The 13,981-nt window shown below is 42.9% G+C and overlaps 2 protein-coding genes across 7 annotated transcripts in view; both read right to left on the bottom strand.

Annotated features, from left to right (window-relative positions):
* sh2b1 (SH2B adaptor protein 1) overlaps positions 1 to 5,039 on the bottom strand; it is a 33,106-nt gene extending 28,067 nt beyond the window's left edge. For 2 of the 6 annotated variants that reach the window (XM_079644904.1, XM_079644903.1), the window contains exons 1-2: positions 4,707 to 5,039; positions 1,221 to 3,300 (exon numbers count right to left, since the gene is read on the bottom strand). In XM_079644904.1, the coding sequence (XP_079501030.1) occupies positions 1,221 to 2,924 (1,704 nt within the window). In that variant the 5' untranslated portion in view covers positions 2,925 to 3,300; positions 4,707 to 5,039. The remainder of the gene's footprint in view (positions 1 to 1,220; positions 3,301 to 4,706) is intronic. The other 4 variants (XM_079644902.1, XM_079644905.1, XM_079644906.1 and 1 more) reach the window with 4 other exon arrangements.
* Positions 5,040 to 5,838: 799 nt separating this feature from the next.
* Positions 5,839 to 13,981, bottom strand: part of tlcd3ba (TLC domain containing 3Ba) — a 9,351-nt gene continuing 1,208 nt past the window's right edge. The window contains exons 3-6 of the mRNA XM_079645574.1: positions 11,395 to 11,635; positions 8,261 to 8,356; positions 7,942 to 8,051; positions 5,839 to 6,551 (exon numbers count right to left, since the gene is read on the bottom strand). Of these exons, the coding sequence (XP_079501700.1) occupies positions 6,335 to 6,551; positions 7,942 to 8,051; positions 8,261 to 8,356; positions 11,395 to 11,635 (664 nt within the window). The 3' untranslated portion in view covers positions 5,839 to 6,334. The remainder of the gene's footprint in view (positions 6,552 to 7,941; positions 8,052 to 8,260; positions 8,357 to 11,394; positions 11,636 to 13,981) is intronic.

Here is a 13,981-nt window from a genome sequence, read left to right as displayed (position 1 = left end):
CCTGTGTGCAATCAAGTGCCTCATTATCCCAGTATATACACTGAACAAAAATATAAACGCAACACTTTTGTTTTTGCTCCCATTTTTCATGAGATGAACTCAAAGATCTAAAACATTTTCTATATACACAAAATAACCATTTCTCTCAAATATTGTTCACAAATCTGAAAAAATCTGTGATAGTGAGCACTTTTTCTTTGCCGAGATAATCCATCCCGCCTCACAGGTGTGGCATATCAAGATGCTGATTAGACAGCATGATTATTGCACAGGTGTACCTTAGGCTGGCCACAATAAAAGGCCACTCTGAAACGTGCATTTTTGCTTTATTGGGGGGGTCAGGGGTGGTCCGAAAACCAGTCAGTATCTGGTGTGAGGGTTAGGATTAGGGTTAGGGTTAGGGTAATGTTGTGAATCGAGTGGCCCATGGTGGTGGTGGGGTTATGGTATGGGCAGGCGTATGTTATGGACGATGAACACAGGCCACTCGATTCAGAACATTACCCTAACCCTAACCCGAACCCATCTAACCTAAAGGAGCTGGAGCAGTTTTGCCAAGAAGAATTGAAACAAATCCCAGTGGAAAGATGTGCCAAGCTTATAGACACATACCCCAAGAGACTTGCAGCTGTTATCGCTGCAAAAGGTGGCTCTACAAAGTATTGATTTTGGGGGGGGGGGGTGATTGTTATGCACCCTCATGTTTTTTCACAATAACAAATATTTGTTGCATCTTCAAAAGTTGTAGACATCAAATAATACAAATTTTCGAAAAATCTAATTTGCCAAGGGGGGTGAATACTTTTGCAAGGCATTGTGTAAATCCTTTGCTCCTCCTATTGTCTGTGACTATTTAATATATTGTTTGTGTATATAGCATTTAGAAATGTTTTGTATGTATATAGTAGATGTTCACAATGCTTCTATATTTATAGGTAAGCAGGTAGGGTAATAGGGTAATTAAACCCGCGGGAAATGTCACTGTTACAGCAGAAACCAAATACAAATAAAAAGCAACCTAAACAATATAAAACACTAATGAGCAATAACTCAAATATAAAAAGGAGATCATTTTTACTCTAAATACAAACCTAAACAACTGCTCTTGCACCTGTGCTGCAGTGATACTTCAGTTTGCTTGGCAGGGATCAATAAAGTTGATCTGACCTTGTAATGCTAAAAGTATTTCAATTAAACATGTTTCAATTTCCCAAACTTACTTTAGGTGGAATGAAGAATTCCAGGTAGTACTCCTCTCCTCGCTCCCCCCCTTCCCGGTCCCTCTCTTTGAGGACCAGACGACACTTATGCCAGCGTCCTCCTCTCCAAGGGACGTTCCCCCCGCTGGCCAGCGGCTGCACCCCCCCCTGAGCGGCAGCGGAGGATCCAGAGGCAGCGTTGTTGTTGTCCGTACCGTGGTGCAGCAGCCCGAAGGAGAAGCCGGAGAAGCCGTGGCTTCCGCTTAGCTCGTCATTGGATGAACTGACACTCACCCCACCCTCCCGCACCAGCCGGCCCACCTTCCTGGGGGGTCCCATGCCGGCTGCGGCGGCGCTGCTGGGTGGCAGCGTAGAGGAGCCGGAGTGAGGGCCGGCGTTGGTCGGAGTGAGGAGAGGGGGAGGGGATCGTGACAGTCTGAGCTTCTCAAGACGATGGCTCCACTTTTCCTTCTCGCATCCCTCGCCGTTGCTCCGCCGCCGATCCCTCGCCGCCTCAGAGAGAGACAGAGAGGTGGCGCTACTTGAAGATGAGGGCGGCAGCGAGGAGGAGGAGGAGTGGGGAAGGGAGAGGGGCATGGAGAGGGAAACGGGCATGGAGGAGGTGGGTGTAGGAGGCTGTGTGCCAGAGTTCCTCTTTGAGCTTGACACCAGCGTGGCATCCTGCACGCCCATGGTGTAGCTGTAGCTGGAGGGCAGCTGGCTCTGGGAGGAGTCGCTGGAGGAGCTTCGCCAGTGCAGGATGCCCCGCACGCTCCCCCGCACACTACGCCCCACACTCCGCAGAGAAAAGCGCTTCTTCAGTTTGTTTTTGGAGGAGTTGGGCGTACTGTTACCGGGCGGGGGAGAGGACGAGGAAGGTGAAATAGTGTAGGAAGGGTCTGCACCATCCACCTCCGCCAACTCTGCCTCCTGCTCCTCTGGCTCCACGTCTTCCCCCACAGATGCCACCCCTAACCAGCTGTCCTCCTCTTCCTCCACTGGAGCTTCCCCGTTCCCCGGAGCCATCATGGCACCCCGCTCCTCACGCCTCCCGTTGTTGCCTCCCACTGAGGAGCAGCATGACGATGATGAGGATGGAGGCAGGACTTGGGTGTGGGCGTAGGAATCTTGGAACCTGTCACCACCGCGGTTCTCTAACACCAGTCGTGCCGGTGCTGGCTTGGATAAAGCCCGCATTGTGTTGGTGGGGGGGCACGGGAGGACAGCGGCCCCAGTCGCTGACAGAGGGGAGACTGCTTCTTCTTCCAGGGAAGTAGCGTCTGACTGGGGAGCCCAGCTCGCCATGTCGTCGTCCCCAGAAGCACAGCTCGGCGGGAGCGCACCCTCCAGCTCACTCTGGAAGTGACGGACGAAGCGGTCGGTAAAGCGCCGGCAGAAGGCGGACGCCGAGTCCGAAGAGTAGTGGGGGTTCTCCAGGAGGAAAGCCCGAAAGTGCCGTGCAAAGTCACCGGCTGCAACGCGGGCGTGGAGCTCACAGAATTCGGTCCAACTCAGGCAGGGCGAGGGGGAGGGGGTGGGGGTGTCTGACAGGGAGGATGGGTGAGCTTGTGGTGGAGGGCTAACCAGAGGGGGGAGAGGGGGCGGCCGGGGCGACATAGGCAGCATGGAGGGAGATGGAGGGGATGGAGACGGGGAGGGGGAAGGAGGTAGAGGAGAGGAGTTTGCCGCCCGCGGGCTGGGCGGGGTTAAAAGAGAGCCGTTCATCCTGATGGTCAATCAAATCACTTCAAACATACGACAGAAAGCTGAAGTGATTGCACAGCTGGGGTCACTGACTGGGGGCAAACACGGCACATTGGTCTAATCATTTACAAATGAGTGTGAACTTAAGTGTCGTGCTCAGGAGCCCCATCTAAAATGAAGACTTGAAATGCACCGGACCCACGCAAGATGGAGTTAAAAGAGGTCAAATATCTTCAAGGCTAAGCTTTCTGCTACATTATTTTTATAATTGTAATACTTTCAGCAAGAAAATATCAGATTCAGACAGCCAGTAGCAGGATGGGAAGAGGAGGATGGATTAGTTAGACCTGCCCTTTCTTCACTATCTGTCATACATCCAGAGAAGCGTGGCCACATCCTGTAAAAACACAGAAACAAACTGTGAGATCAGTTTCATAATACTATGAAGGCTGGTAATTAACAGGTGAAGAATATTACATCAGAGGTTGCAGCAGAAATAAGGTCGAAAAATTAAGAGAGCTATCACCACAACAACAACAACAGAATGAAGGCTATTAGTCTATCCACATAACAATCTGTTCAAGCCTGGATTTGAAAAAATAATCTGCAGAGCTTTCCACATTTGACGTGAGAATTACCTGCAAAGGAGGGGAGCCCAACAACGTTTAATTAAACCAGGTAACATTTAAATAACCAGCGTACAGGATGTGATTAGAGTTACCTTGTTAGTCAGATAGAGGATTTAGAAATCAGCTCTGATTTGTGTTGGGAACAAATTCTTTAATTTATATTACTTACTCAAACTACATTTATCTGACAGCTTTAAATTCTCCTCAGATCAAGGTTTTCGTAAACACAATCAAAGTTGATTATTATAATGTAAATATTAATTACATTTTTTATTTATAAACATGATTTCAAAAGCGAGAAAATGTGCTGCTTTTTCCACCTCGTAATGTTAATATGTTAGTAATACAAGTAAATGGAGGTTTGGTCAAAGCACACATGGTTAATATGTCGATTTGGGTTTTGGGTCATTGGGACGCCATTTCTTATTATCTCCACTATTATTACAAAGCAAACGACTCATTGATAATACGCAGATAAACCATAATACACATCATCTTCAGTTTGTAAAAAAAGAGCTATACCTTTACCAACTACAAAAGTTAAACCTTGCTTTTACATTATTGCAAGAGTAAAACAAATATAATGATATCGAGTATAATAGTAAAGTGGTCATATCTGGGACATGTTTATACTTTAAATGCTTTAACAACATGTTCTTGATTATAACCTATACTTTAACTGGAGTAACATTTTCAGGGCAGGACTTTTTACTGTAACATAGTATTTTTACAGGATTACAGTTGTGCATTTACTATATTAACTGAACACATCCTCCACATCTGTCAAACATATCAATTATTGATAATTATTAATGAATGTCTTCAAATATCACATTCGCACTTGTTAGCTAGCTAACATGAACTAGCAATGTGAGTGTTGCTCATTCAGCTTTCTTTAAAGACGTGTAACGTTCGCTAGCTAACAATAGCTAACCAACGTCAGCTAACTAACGGACCTACTGATAATTAGCATCTTTATTTAATAATAATTGGTATGATATGTCTTATTTTGTATAACATGTCGCCACATAATGAATCATCCCAACAACAAGCAGCTATAACGAAAGAGTATTTGCGAGCTAAGCTAACCGTTAGCCTGTTAGCTTAGCTATTAATAAACCAGCTAGCTTAGCTATCAATATTGCTTCAGCACAATGTTGTGTGTTTTCTCTACCTGTACATCAGAGTCCAGTGTTTTCATCCGTGTCTGTGTTGTGGCACACATTTCATCCATCTTTTACTCACATAACGAAATAATAATATTGCTTCGTTAAAGGTTGTTGTTGTTGTTGCTAAATATGAATATTGCTATGCCTTGCCTGGACCCGTCCTTCTCGCACACTGCCCCTGACTCTCGCGATGGTTCGGTAGTACGTTAGGTCGGTGTTCGGTCGTTGATAGCTGCAGTTTAAAAAAAGTATTTTAAAAAACCGCTGGATTTAACCGGACGAGTCGTTTCGAGTGACACACATGTGAAGGTAAACGGGAAAATGAGCTCCGTGGGAGAACAGCGACGTAGACTGACACCTTCCTCCCGGATTTCCACCCCTATCTCAGTAAACAAACAAACAAACAAGCAAACAAACTGTAGTGGAAAAATATCCTTCAGCCTATTTTAGAAAAAGTACAAACTCAGCTTTATTTATATATGTATTTATATAGAATATGTAATACAAAAATGCAGCCAAAATGTGCTTGGAGAAGAAAAAAAACATAAGCTCGTATGTTATTAATTATGTAATTGATAAAACAAGCACCAGTTAATGACAAAAAGTGATTTAGTTTTAAAAACAAAGGGTACGACACTACTCCTATTATAAATATTTTAAAAGTCATATGTCTCTAAACTAAAACTAGTATACTACAAATCAATAATATTGTACTATACCACACAAAATATGCTGTTAAAGTATGTAAGATATTCAATAAAATATAGTTCAAGTATTTCAATTATAACAATGTAGTAGTGCATTCTCATAATATTATAGAGCAAATGATATCATTAGAATATTAGTATATTTAGTAATTGTATAAGAGCAGGGATACTGGTTTAACCTGCACCAGCTCAGAGAAAAGTACAAACAAAGAGATTCAAATATATACATGTCAATATAAAGATGAATAAATAAAAACAATACACAGGGGAAAAAATATGTAAGAGAATAAACTAATTTTTTGTAATTTTTAAATAAATATATAATATATATTCATTATTGTAGCTATTTCTGTATATATTTCCATATATGTTATTTACTTATTTATTCTTTATTTATTTTGTTTTACATTTCAATATTTTCTGTTTGTATTTCAACACTCCCTATTTATTTATTTATTTATGTTGTTTTGCTTCTGTTTATTTCAACATGTTGTACTAACTTACTAGCATGTTTTCTTTCATTTATGTTCACATGTTAACATTTTGATTTACCTTTTAATTTTGTATGCACTTCTGTTTTTATTTCCAATTAACTATGACTCAATATTGCTGTTTCCGATACATATATACAATCATTGACTGTACATATAATGTACAATTAAACATAAATTACCATGGCCTTTAAAATAATAATAAAGAAATATTTTGAGTATTTTACTGTTAATAGTTATTTTTGATGTTCATTGCATTGGTTTATTCTGTATATATAAAATAGAGACCATCTTAAACTCAGAAGTGTTCAAGAAAATAATGAGGAAGCAGGTTATGTGGAAAAATATGTTATTGCATAACAGAAATGACCCTTGTTGAGGATTTGAGGTTTCCTTTGAAGTGAACGGAACATGTGCAGAGTCCGTTGTGTTGCCTCATGTTCTCTTCCTGCAGCCGTTACTGGAGCTCAGGCAGCAGTCATTGTCAGCTTTACACGTTGATTTGGAGCATCCACCGGTGGAGGACAGGCGGAGGGCCCCTCTGCAGATCAGAGTGAACCAGTAGAGCTGCAGGGGCCACAGCAGGGCGGCCCCCAGGTTGCACTGCCACGGGGCCACCAGGGGCACCACGTACACGGGGATGGACGCATACCTTAGACACAAAGAGTAAATCATGCTCATTACTATTCAGTGGTAAAAACATGACCCACGGTCGCAGTTAAGCTTCACAAGCGATCGTGGGGCCCAGAGGGAAGTTTTTTGAAAGGAAGTCTGTTTTCACATTCATGGAATTTGCTTTGATTCAAACTCAATGATTAAAATGCTTAGTTTTTTGCGAAAAAACATCTTCCTTCCAACAGTGGAACATACAACACTGAATACGTAAAAACTAGAGAAAAGAGTGCAATAAATCAGTGCAAGATACATTATTGTGCAACTAAAATGGTGTATATTGGTGCACATAAACACGATAAGATAAATTAAAAGAAAATGGAAAAATAACAGTAAGTAGAAAACTAAAAAACAGTTATAAAAACTTTTATATAACTAAAAGAAGCATTAATGTACCAACAAAAAATGTGAGGAAACTATGGCAAAGATATTAGCTAGGATTGGAAAACACTGATTTAGCTAGAAAAACAAGCACCTGCAAGTTTCCACTGGATGGCGCTGTGTCTTTAAACAGTTTGACTCCTGACAGGAAGTTAGCAAAAAAGTATTTGTTTTATAAGGAAAGCATATTTTTGCGTCATATTATATTTTCAGAAGTCTTTATGGACATCTTTCCATGTAACTAGATTGAAAACGAATAATGTTCTAAAAACACCCTCAACACATAGGTGATTTGTCTTTCTATACTAAAGGTAATTAAGTCTAAATTAAGCTAAAATAATATTTTAAATCATCCCCTACATCCCCTGCTACAAAAAATAAAATTAATCAATTTTTGTTATATTATATATAAAAAAATCCCGTTATTAAATAGGAGAAAATGCAGGTTTCTTTTAGTATTAAAAACATATCAGAGCAATCTGTTGAATTGCCATTTAGTGATTGATGCTAAAATAAAAATTAAATGATAACACAACTTTCACTGCAAAGAACATACATTCAGTGTGATCAATTATATATTTAATTAAAACATTGTATCTGTATGATTTCTCACAATTTCATATGTGGCCTTTAAAAAAAAAATTGTTATTATATATATTTGTAATTCTATGCTTAATATATTTAATGTATATGTGCTCTTTTGTATATATTTTTTATTCTATACAATATATTTTGTTAATATAATTTCAAAATACATTTTCTTTAGACAATATAAATTAAACAAAGAACATGGCACATGGTTTCCCTCAAAACGCAGTTCTTTTTTTGTAATTTGAAAATGTAGGCTATTTTGCAAATAATAACCAATAATGAAAAGTAACTCAAGCTGATATTAAATAAATTAAGTCTAGTGAAATAAAACAATAGTTACCTCTGAAATGTATTGCAGTAGTGAAAAATGAAGTACTAGAAGTAATGAGTTACTTTACCTGCTGTAGGCGTAGTACAGGTAAGGGAAGAGTAGGACCCGGCAGCAGAAGAAGGCGAGCAGCATCAGGACTCCATTCACTTTGTGCAGCACAGTGTGCTGCTGCTGGTACTGACCACAGGGGAGGAAGTATGAAGGCTCAGACAGGACAATATTGCAAAAGTATTTTTTAAGGTCTTGATTTTTTTAACATTAAATGTGATATATAATAAGCCAATGTATCTTGAAATCATTCATTTATTACCAAATCATCTTGACATTAAAACATATAATTATATTTTAACAGATATATATCTTATTTATGTATAGGATTGGTATACCTGGATGAGTACTTTCCCAAGACAGACAAACGGGGTGCTGAGCTCAGCCAGAAACAAAACACCCTGGAAGAAATCTCCTTTCCCCTGACGCCACATCTGACACACACACACACACACACACACACACACACACACACACACACACACACACACACACACACACACACACACACACACACACACACACACACACACACTTACTTTGAGTGATATTACTCTACTAAGTCTGTATTATGTTCTTATGTTTGTGTAAGTCTTTAACCTCTTTTCCTGTCGTACACTGTTTTCTTGGTTTTGTTCTCCTTTTTTGCTTTTCTTTATGTTATATCTCTCAAAGGCTCCGCCCTCTACTGGACTCTATGGGTACTACCCCTTGATCATATCATGCAAGCATTCGTCCACCGAGACTTCTATAGACGTAGCTGGCCCCGGGGTGGGCCTACCTGAATGCGCGTGCATCCCACTGTATAAAAGGAGGCCTCGCCTCCTGACTGTCATCCTTTCCTCTTCAGCAAGCAAGGAACAACTGGGCAAGAAAAGCTGGCGGCTGGAGCATTTCCAGGAGCGATATGTCTCGCCGGAAGAGGCGGAGGACCCGGACCTCGAGGTGGTGGAGATGGAGGAGCACGATGACGGAGTGCCCTTCGTGTTCGCCATGCCAGCGGACAAAGCCGCCCCGTTCGTCGGGGAGAGGGACGACGACGACACCTCGTTGTCCGATGCTTCCGGCGGCCTCCAGGAGGATCCGCAGTACAGGTCTGCGCGGCAGGACTTCCCGGCGGTGATGACTATGACGATGGAGCGCGTAGGCTTACAGCTCCCCCCACCGCTGCCACCGAGGCCGGTGGTGTGCCCTCCCCGGATGAGAGCCTGGCGGCCCATCTGCTTCCGCAGGCAGCCGGGTGGGCAGAGGGGAGAAAGCCTCTGCCCCTGCTGCCGCGTGACCGTGTAATCCTGGAATATCTGGATAAAATGTTCAGGCTCGGAGCGCAGATGGCAGCAGCAGTCAGTAATCTCGCCGTGTTGGGGGTCTCGCTGATCACCCCTCAGCAGGACATCCCCGCCTCCGGACGGGAGATGAATAATCTGGCCCACAGTATGGCTACCGCAGCCAGATGTGTGATGTCCCTGGCCACCGTGGCGTTGCGTCACGTGTGGCTAGGTTTGACCACACTGTCAAAATAGGACCGGGATTATCTCACCGCTGGGTCTCATTCTCCCTCTCCTGGGGAGAGTGAGGCGAGAACGTCTGTCAGTCATCCTAGTAGCGCCGGATCGCGTCGGGGCGCCGTGGTACTCAGAGATGACACAGATGAAGGTGGGCCAGCCCTGGGCGATTCACCAGCACTGGGGGGCGATGTCTCAAGAGGCAGATGCAATCGGGGCGTCACCCACTCTGGGCCAGCCTCCTCAGGCTTGGCTCCTGAGAGGGACAGGCTGAGACAGGGTGGATTATCTGACAGTATTATTCAGTCTATCCAGGCAGCTAGGGCTGGATCCACCACAGCCTGTTACAGGCCAAAGTGGCTGGGGTTCCAGCAATGGTGTGAGGAGCGGAGAATAGAGCCCCTATCTTGTGAGTTGGGCTCTATTTTATCCTACTTACAGTTAGTGGTGGACAGAGGGCTTGCTCATTCCACAGTGAAAGTGTATGCAGCAGCCATCTCGTCCTGCCATGAGGGATTTGGCGGCAGGTCAGCCTTCAGTCAGCCATTGATGTTGCGGTTTTTACAGGGGGTCAGGAAGCTGCGCCCAGTAGTGCGCGCCTCTGCCCCGCAGTGGGACCTGCCGTTGGTGCTCAAGGCTTTGGTCACAGAACCATTTGAGCCTCTGGAGCTCTCCTCCCTGAAAGCACTGCCATTGAAGACAGCATAGCTACTTGCCTTAACGTCAGCCAAGAGAGTGTCCGAGTTAACCGCTCTATCGGTGCACCCAAGTTGCTTTTTGATGCGGGGTGACCAGAACGGGGCGACACTCAGACTCTACACGGGCTGTGGCTGTGTCAACAGCCTTATTTAACGGCGTGAGTGTGGAGGACACGGTGGCGTCGTGGTAAACGCCAGGCCCCTTCATATGGTTTTATCTCTTGGACATGTCTCGCTCCTTTTCATCGTCTGTGCTTGCTGGAGTAATGCAGGACTGGTGAGGAGGGAGGGGGGCTGTGGGTCAGTGGGCATCTGACCCCCTCCCTGGACGTAATGCGCTTAGGTTTCTCCCGGGCCCCGGTCCCGGGGGACGTGGCCCGCACTGGGCCCATACGGGGCTGGAGGACTGTTTCCCCCTGCTTTAGGGCAGGACGGGAGAGCCCTCCATACTATAGTCCATACACACTCTTCACGGGGTGAGCGTGTCTGAGTGTGGGTGCTCCTTAGGGACTCGAGAGAGGTGGTGCACAGTGAGCCCATACAGGGCTGAGGACTCTCACCGTCCGCCTATGGGCGGAGGGGGGGGGAGCCCTCAACACTGCTTTCCAAGCACACTTTTCGTGAGGTAAGCGCGTCAGAGTGTGCTCGGTCAGCCGCGGCCCAGTCTTCTCCACGGTCACAACCGAGGTAGAGGAGAGTGAGGCTGCTAACCAGAAAGCCGGTCAGGGGCAGTGGAGTGGAACAATGTTATTGGACGACAGTGCGTGTATACATCGGAGCCTGTGAGAGATATAACGAGGGGTTACGTATGGTAACCCTTGTTATATGAGCACAGGCGGAGCCCTCTACTCAGGGCACTGTCTGTCCTATACCGCTTGCTCAAGAGAGGCGTAGGATGACAGTCAGGAGGCGAGGCCTCCTTTTATACGGTGGGATGTGTGCGCATTCAGGTAGGCCCGCCCCGGGGCCGGCTACGTCTATAGAAGTCTCAGTAGATGAATGCTTGCATGACATGATCAAGGGGTAGTACCCATAGAGTCCAGTAACCCCTCGTTACTACTTAGCCATGATGAATCCAATTTGTTTTGCTATCCACAAATATAAAATAAATATTTAAGAAAATTGCTATAGTGTTTTATAATGGAGCTACAGGAAATAAACGTGTTTTTTGGGACTGTTATACAGAATAGCAGAACATACAATGTCCAAATTAACCAATCAGCATCAAGTGTTCAACCTGGCCGTGCAATAATATCAAATAATAGTGACCTGTGAAGCGGGGAAGCAGCAGGTGACCATGAAGATGTGATGCAGCACCATCAACTTCTCTCTGCGCAGGTACCCCCCCACAGACGCCCACCGAATCCCCCCCTCCCCCTCCTCCTCCTCCTCTTCCTCCTCCTCGTGACCTTTGACCTGCAGCCTGTGACGGTAGCACAGGAACATGGCGTAGATGTCGTAGGCAAAGTACGGCGTAGCAAACAGGATGTAGTTGTCCGTCAGCCAATGGCTGAGAAGCAAACAGGAAATGATGAGGAAAGGTCAGAAACAGAAAGTAGATTATCAATCAACATTTGATGTACTTGATGAAATATTCCCCTTCACTATGATCTTCTGCTGATATAAATTCATATTCACCTTTTTACTTAAATAACATTTTGTTTTATCACTATATTGTGATAAGAAAATACATGTGTAATGTGTCAAATGTGTGGGTTCTTTTCAGAGCAAATCCTCCAATTTGTTGGCTCACGTGTTTTTTTTTATTAAAATGTCATTAAAAAATAAATTAAGTGAGAAATAAATGTTTTGTGTTCTACAAAATCAAAAAGGACAAAAGATGATTAAATAATTGACAAAGGCTTAAAACCCCCAAAAGAACAAATCCAATTTAAATAGGAAAAACTTGATGCTGTGTGTCTATTAAACAATATGTAGCTTCCATAGAATGTATTTTTTTTTCTTCAAATTAACGCATTAACCCTCCGGTATCACTCTGGACATCTTTGTTGTGAATGGCCAATTAGGGTAGTACATTTGAATGATATCGGTGGGTTAACCGAAGGTTTACTTTTTTACTTTGTTTAATTATTTTGCTCATTTTCAGGTTCATATTTGTATGTAGTCCACAGAAAAAATCCACAGTTTTCAAAAATGTCTGATCGGATTGGCAAAAACTTCAGAAATTGTATTGACCGCCATTCAAATGAAAGCTTTGTTTTCCCACAAAAGTGGGCGGAACCGTACTTTTTGCCCGGAAGTGACGCATGTGTTACTCTCATCTATAGGTTAATATCAGTATGTAGTGTCTCTACATGTCTCCATGCTTTAATGTTCAAAAAGCTCTTTATTTTTCTCATACTGCCTGTGCTGCAGCACCTCTTTTCACCCTCTGTCTGAAACCAGAGCACAGTCTGCTCTAATTGGTTAGCTGGACAGCTCTGTTGTGATTGGTCAACTGCTTAGAGATGTCCCACCCCTTAGCCTATCATGTACTATGTGTTTGAGCGCTAGCCAATAGAAGTGCAAGTGTCACATGGTGATGTCATTATTTGACGGAAGTAAACAAAGGAGTCCAATGAAGGCGTTTCAGGCGGGGGGGGGGGGAGTGTGGGAGAGAAACTCCCATTGGGCTTTAGCCTCTGCAGACCATTTACATGCACAAAGACCTATATAACACACTACAGGAGAGGGAAACCCTAAAAAGCATAATAGGGCCCTTTGAAAACAAGATAACTAACAAATAGCTGCAGGTCAGTTTCTTTGAAGGAAATGTTCTTGAAAATAAAAGTGTAAACAAAGCCGAGAGCATTGTTTGTTAAGGTTGTGTTTGTATGTCACAATGTTATTTGTTCTCTGTGCGTCTGCGCTGTGATTTGTTAACCAAATGTTCACTTTGACAGGGAAATGAAGGAGCAGCAGAGGAAACCTCGGATGAACTCTCCGTCCTCACAGCGTTTCCCATCATCCTCAGCGTGCAGGATTACTGAGCTCTGACAGCTTCTTACTGACTGAAATAGCTCACGTTGTTAATTAGATTACACACATACTGAGGGTTGGTTTGTGCACACCAGTAGTGTGAAATGTGTTTATTTTAATACTGGCAACCATGTTCCTATTTTTACATTACCGACAATTGCTATAATGCTGGCAATATTCAATATAATTTATTTTGTTCATCAATCCTCAAAACCCCTTTTGTTATCTTGAAAATTATCCCATGTTATATATTAAGTTGAGTTAGTTAGTAAGTTAGTTAGTTAGTTAGTTAGTTAGTTAGAGAAATGTGTCATTTAAATAAAGTTAATAATGCATTTAATATGTGTTTATGGCCATCGTAAATTAAACAAAGTTTAAAGATAGGATTTTACAAATAAAAATAAAAACAATAATTTAAAAATTCTCAGATTCTTTTAGATTAAACTCACACATTTATGAATGGAAAACTTGGTTAAAAAAGTGATATTTTTTATAAAGGAACGGCATATATGTTTCTCATTAATTAATGGCATTAGATCCCCTTTTAACATGTGTAATCGTTTTCAGCCAGGAGCTCTAATATATATACTTTTGACCCAGTTTAAGACACATTTTTACTATACTATACTATTTACTCTTTAGATCTTGGAGGCTTTTTACTCTATATTTTTAACAATATGAAGGATTTTAATCATCGAAGACACAAGTTGAGCTAACTTAGTTAGTGTTAGCGGAACAGAGAGAAACTCTGATCTGTAAACTATATTCACTGTTTTTAACTCTTTAAATGAGAGGGGAGGGGAGACCCAGTAAAAAGATCCCTAACCATGAACAGTGAAGGAATCCTTATCCTTAACAATGATGGTGAATCATGTCC

Source organism: Notothenia rossii (assembly GCF_949606895.1).
Source record: "Notothenia rossii genome assembly, chromosome: 8".
In the NCBI taxonomy this organism is placed as follows: domain Eukaryota; kingdom Metazoa; phylum Chordata; class Actinopteri; order Perciformes; family Nototheniidae; genus Notothenia; species Notothenia rossii.
Note: the sequence above shows the minus strand (reverse complement) of the source record. Positions and strands in the feature narration are given on the sequence as shown.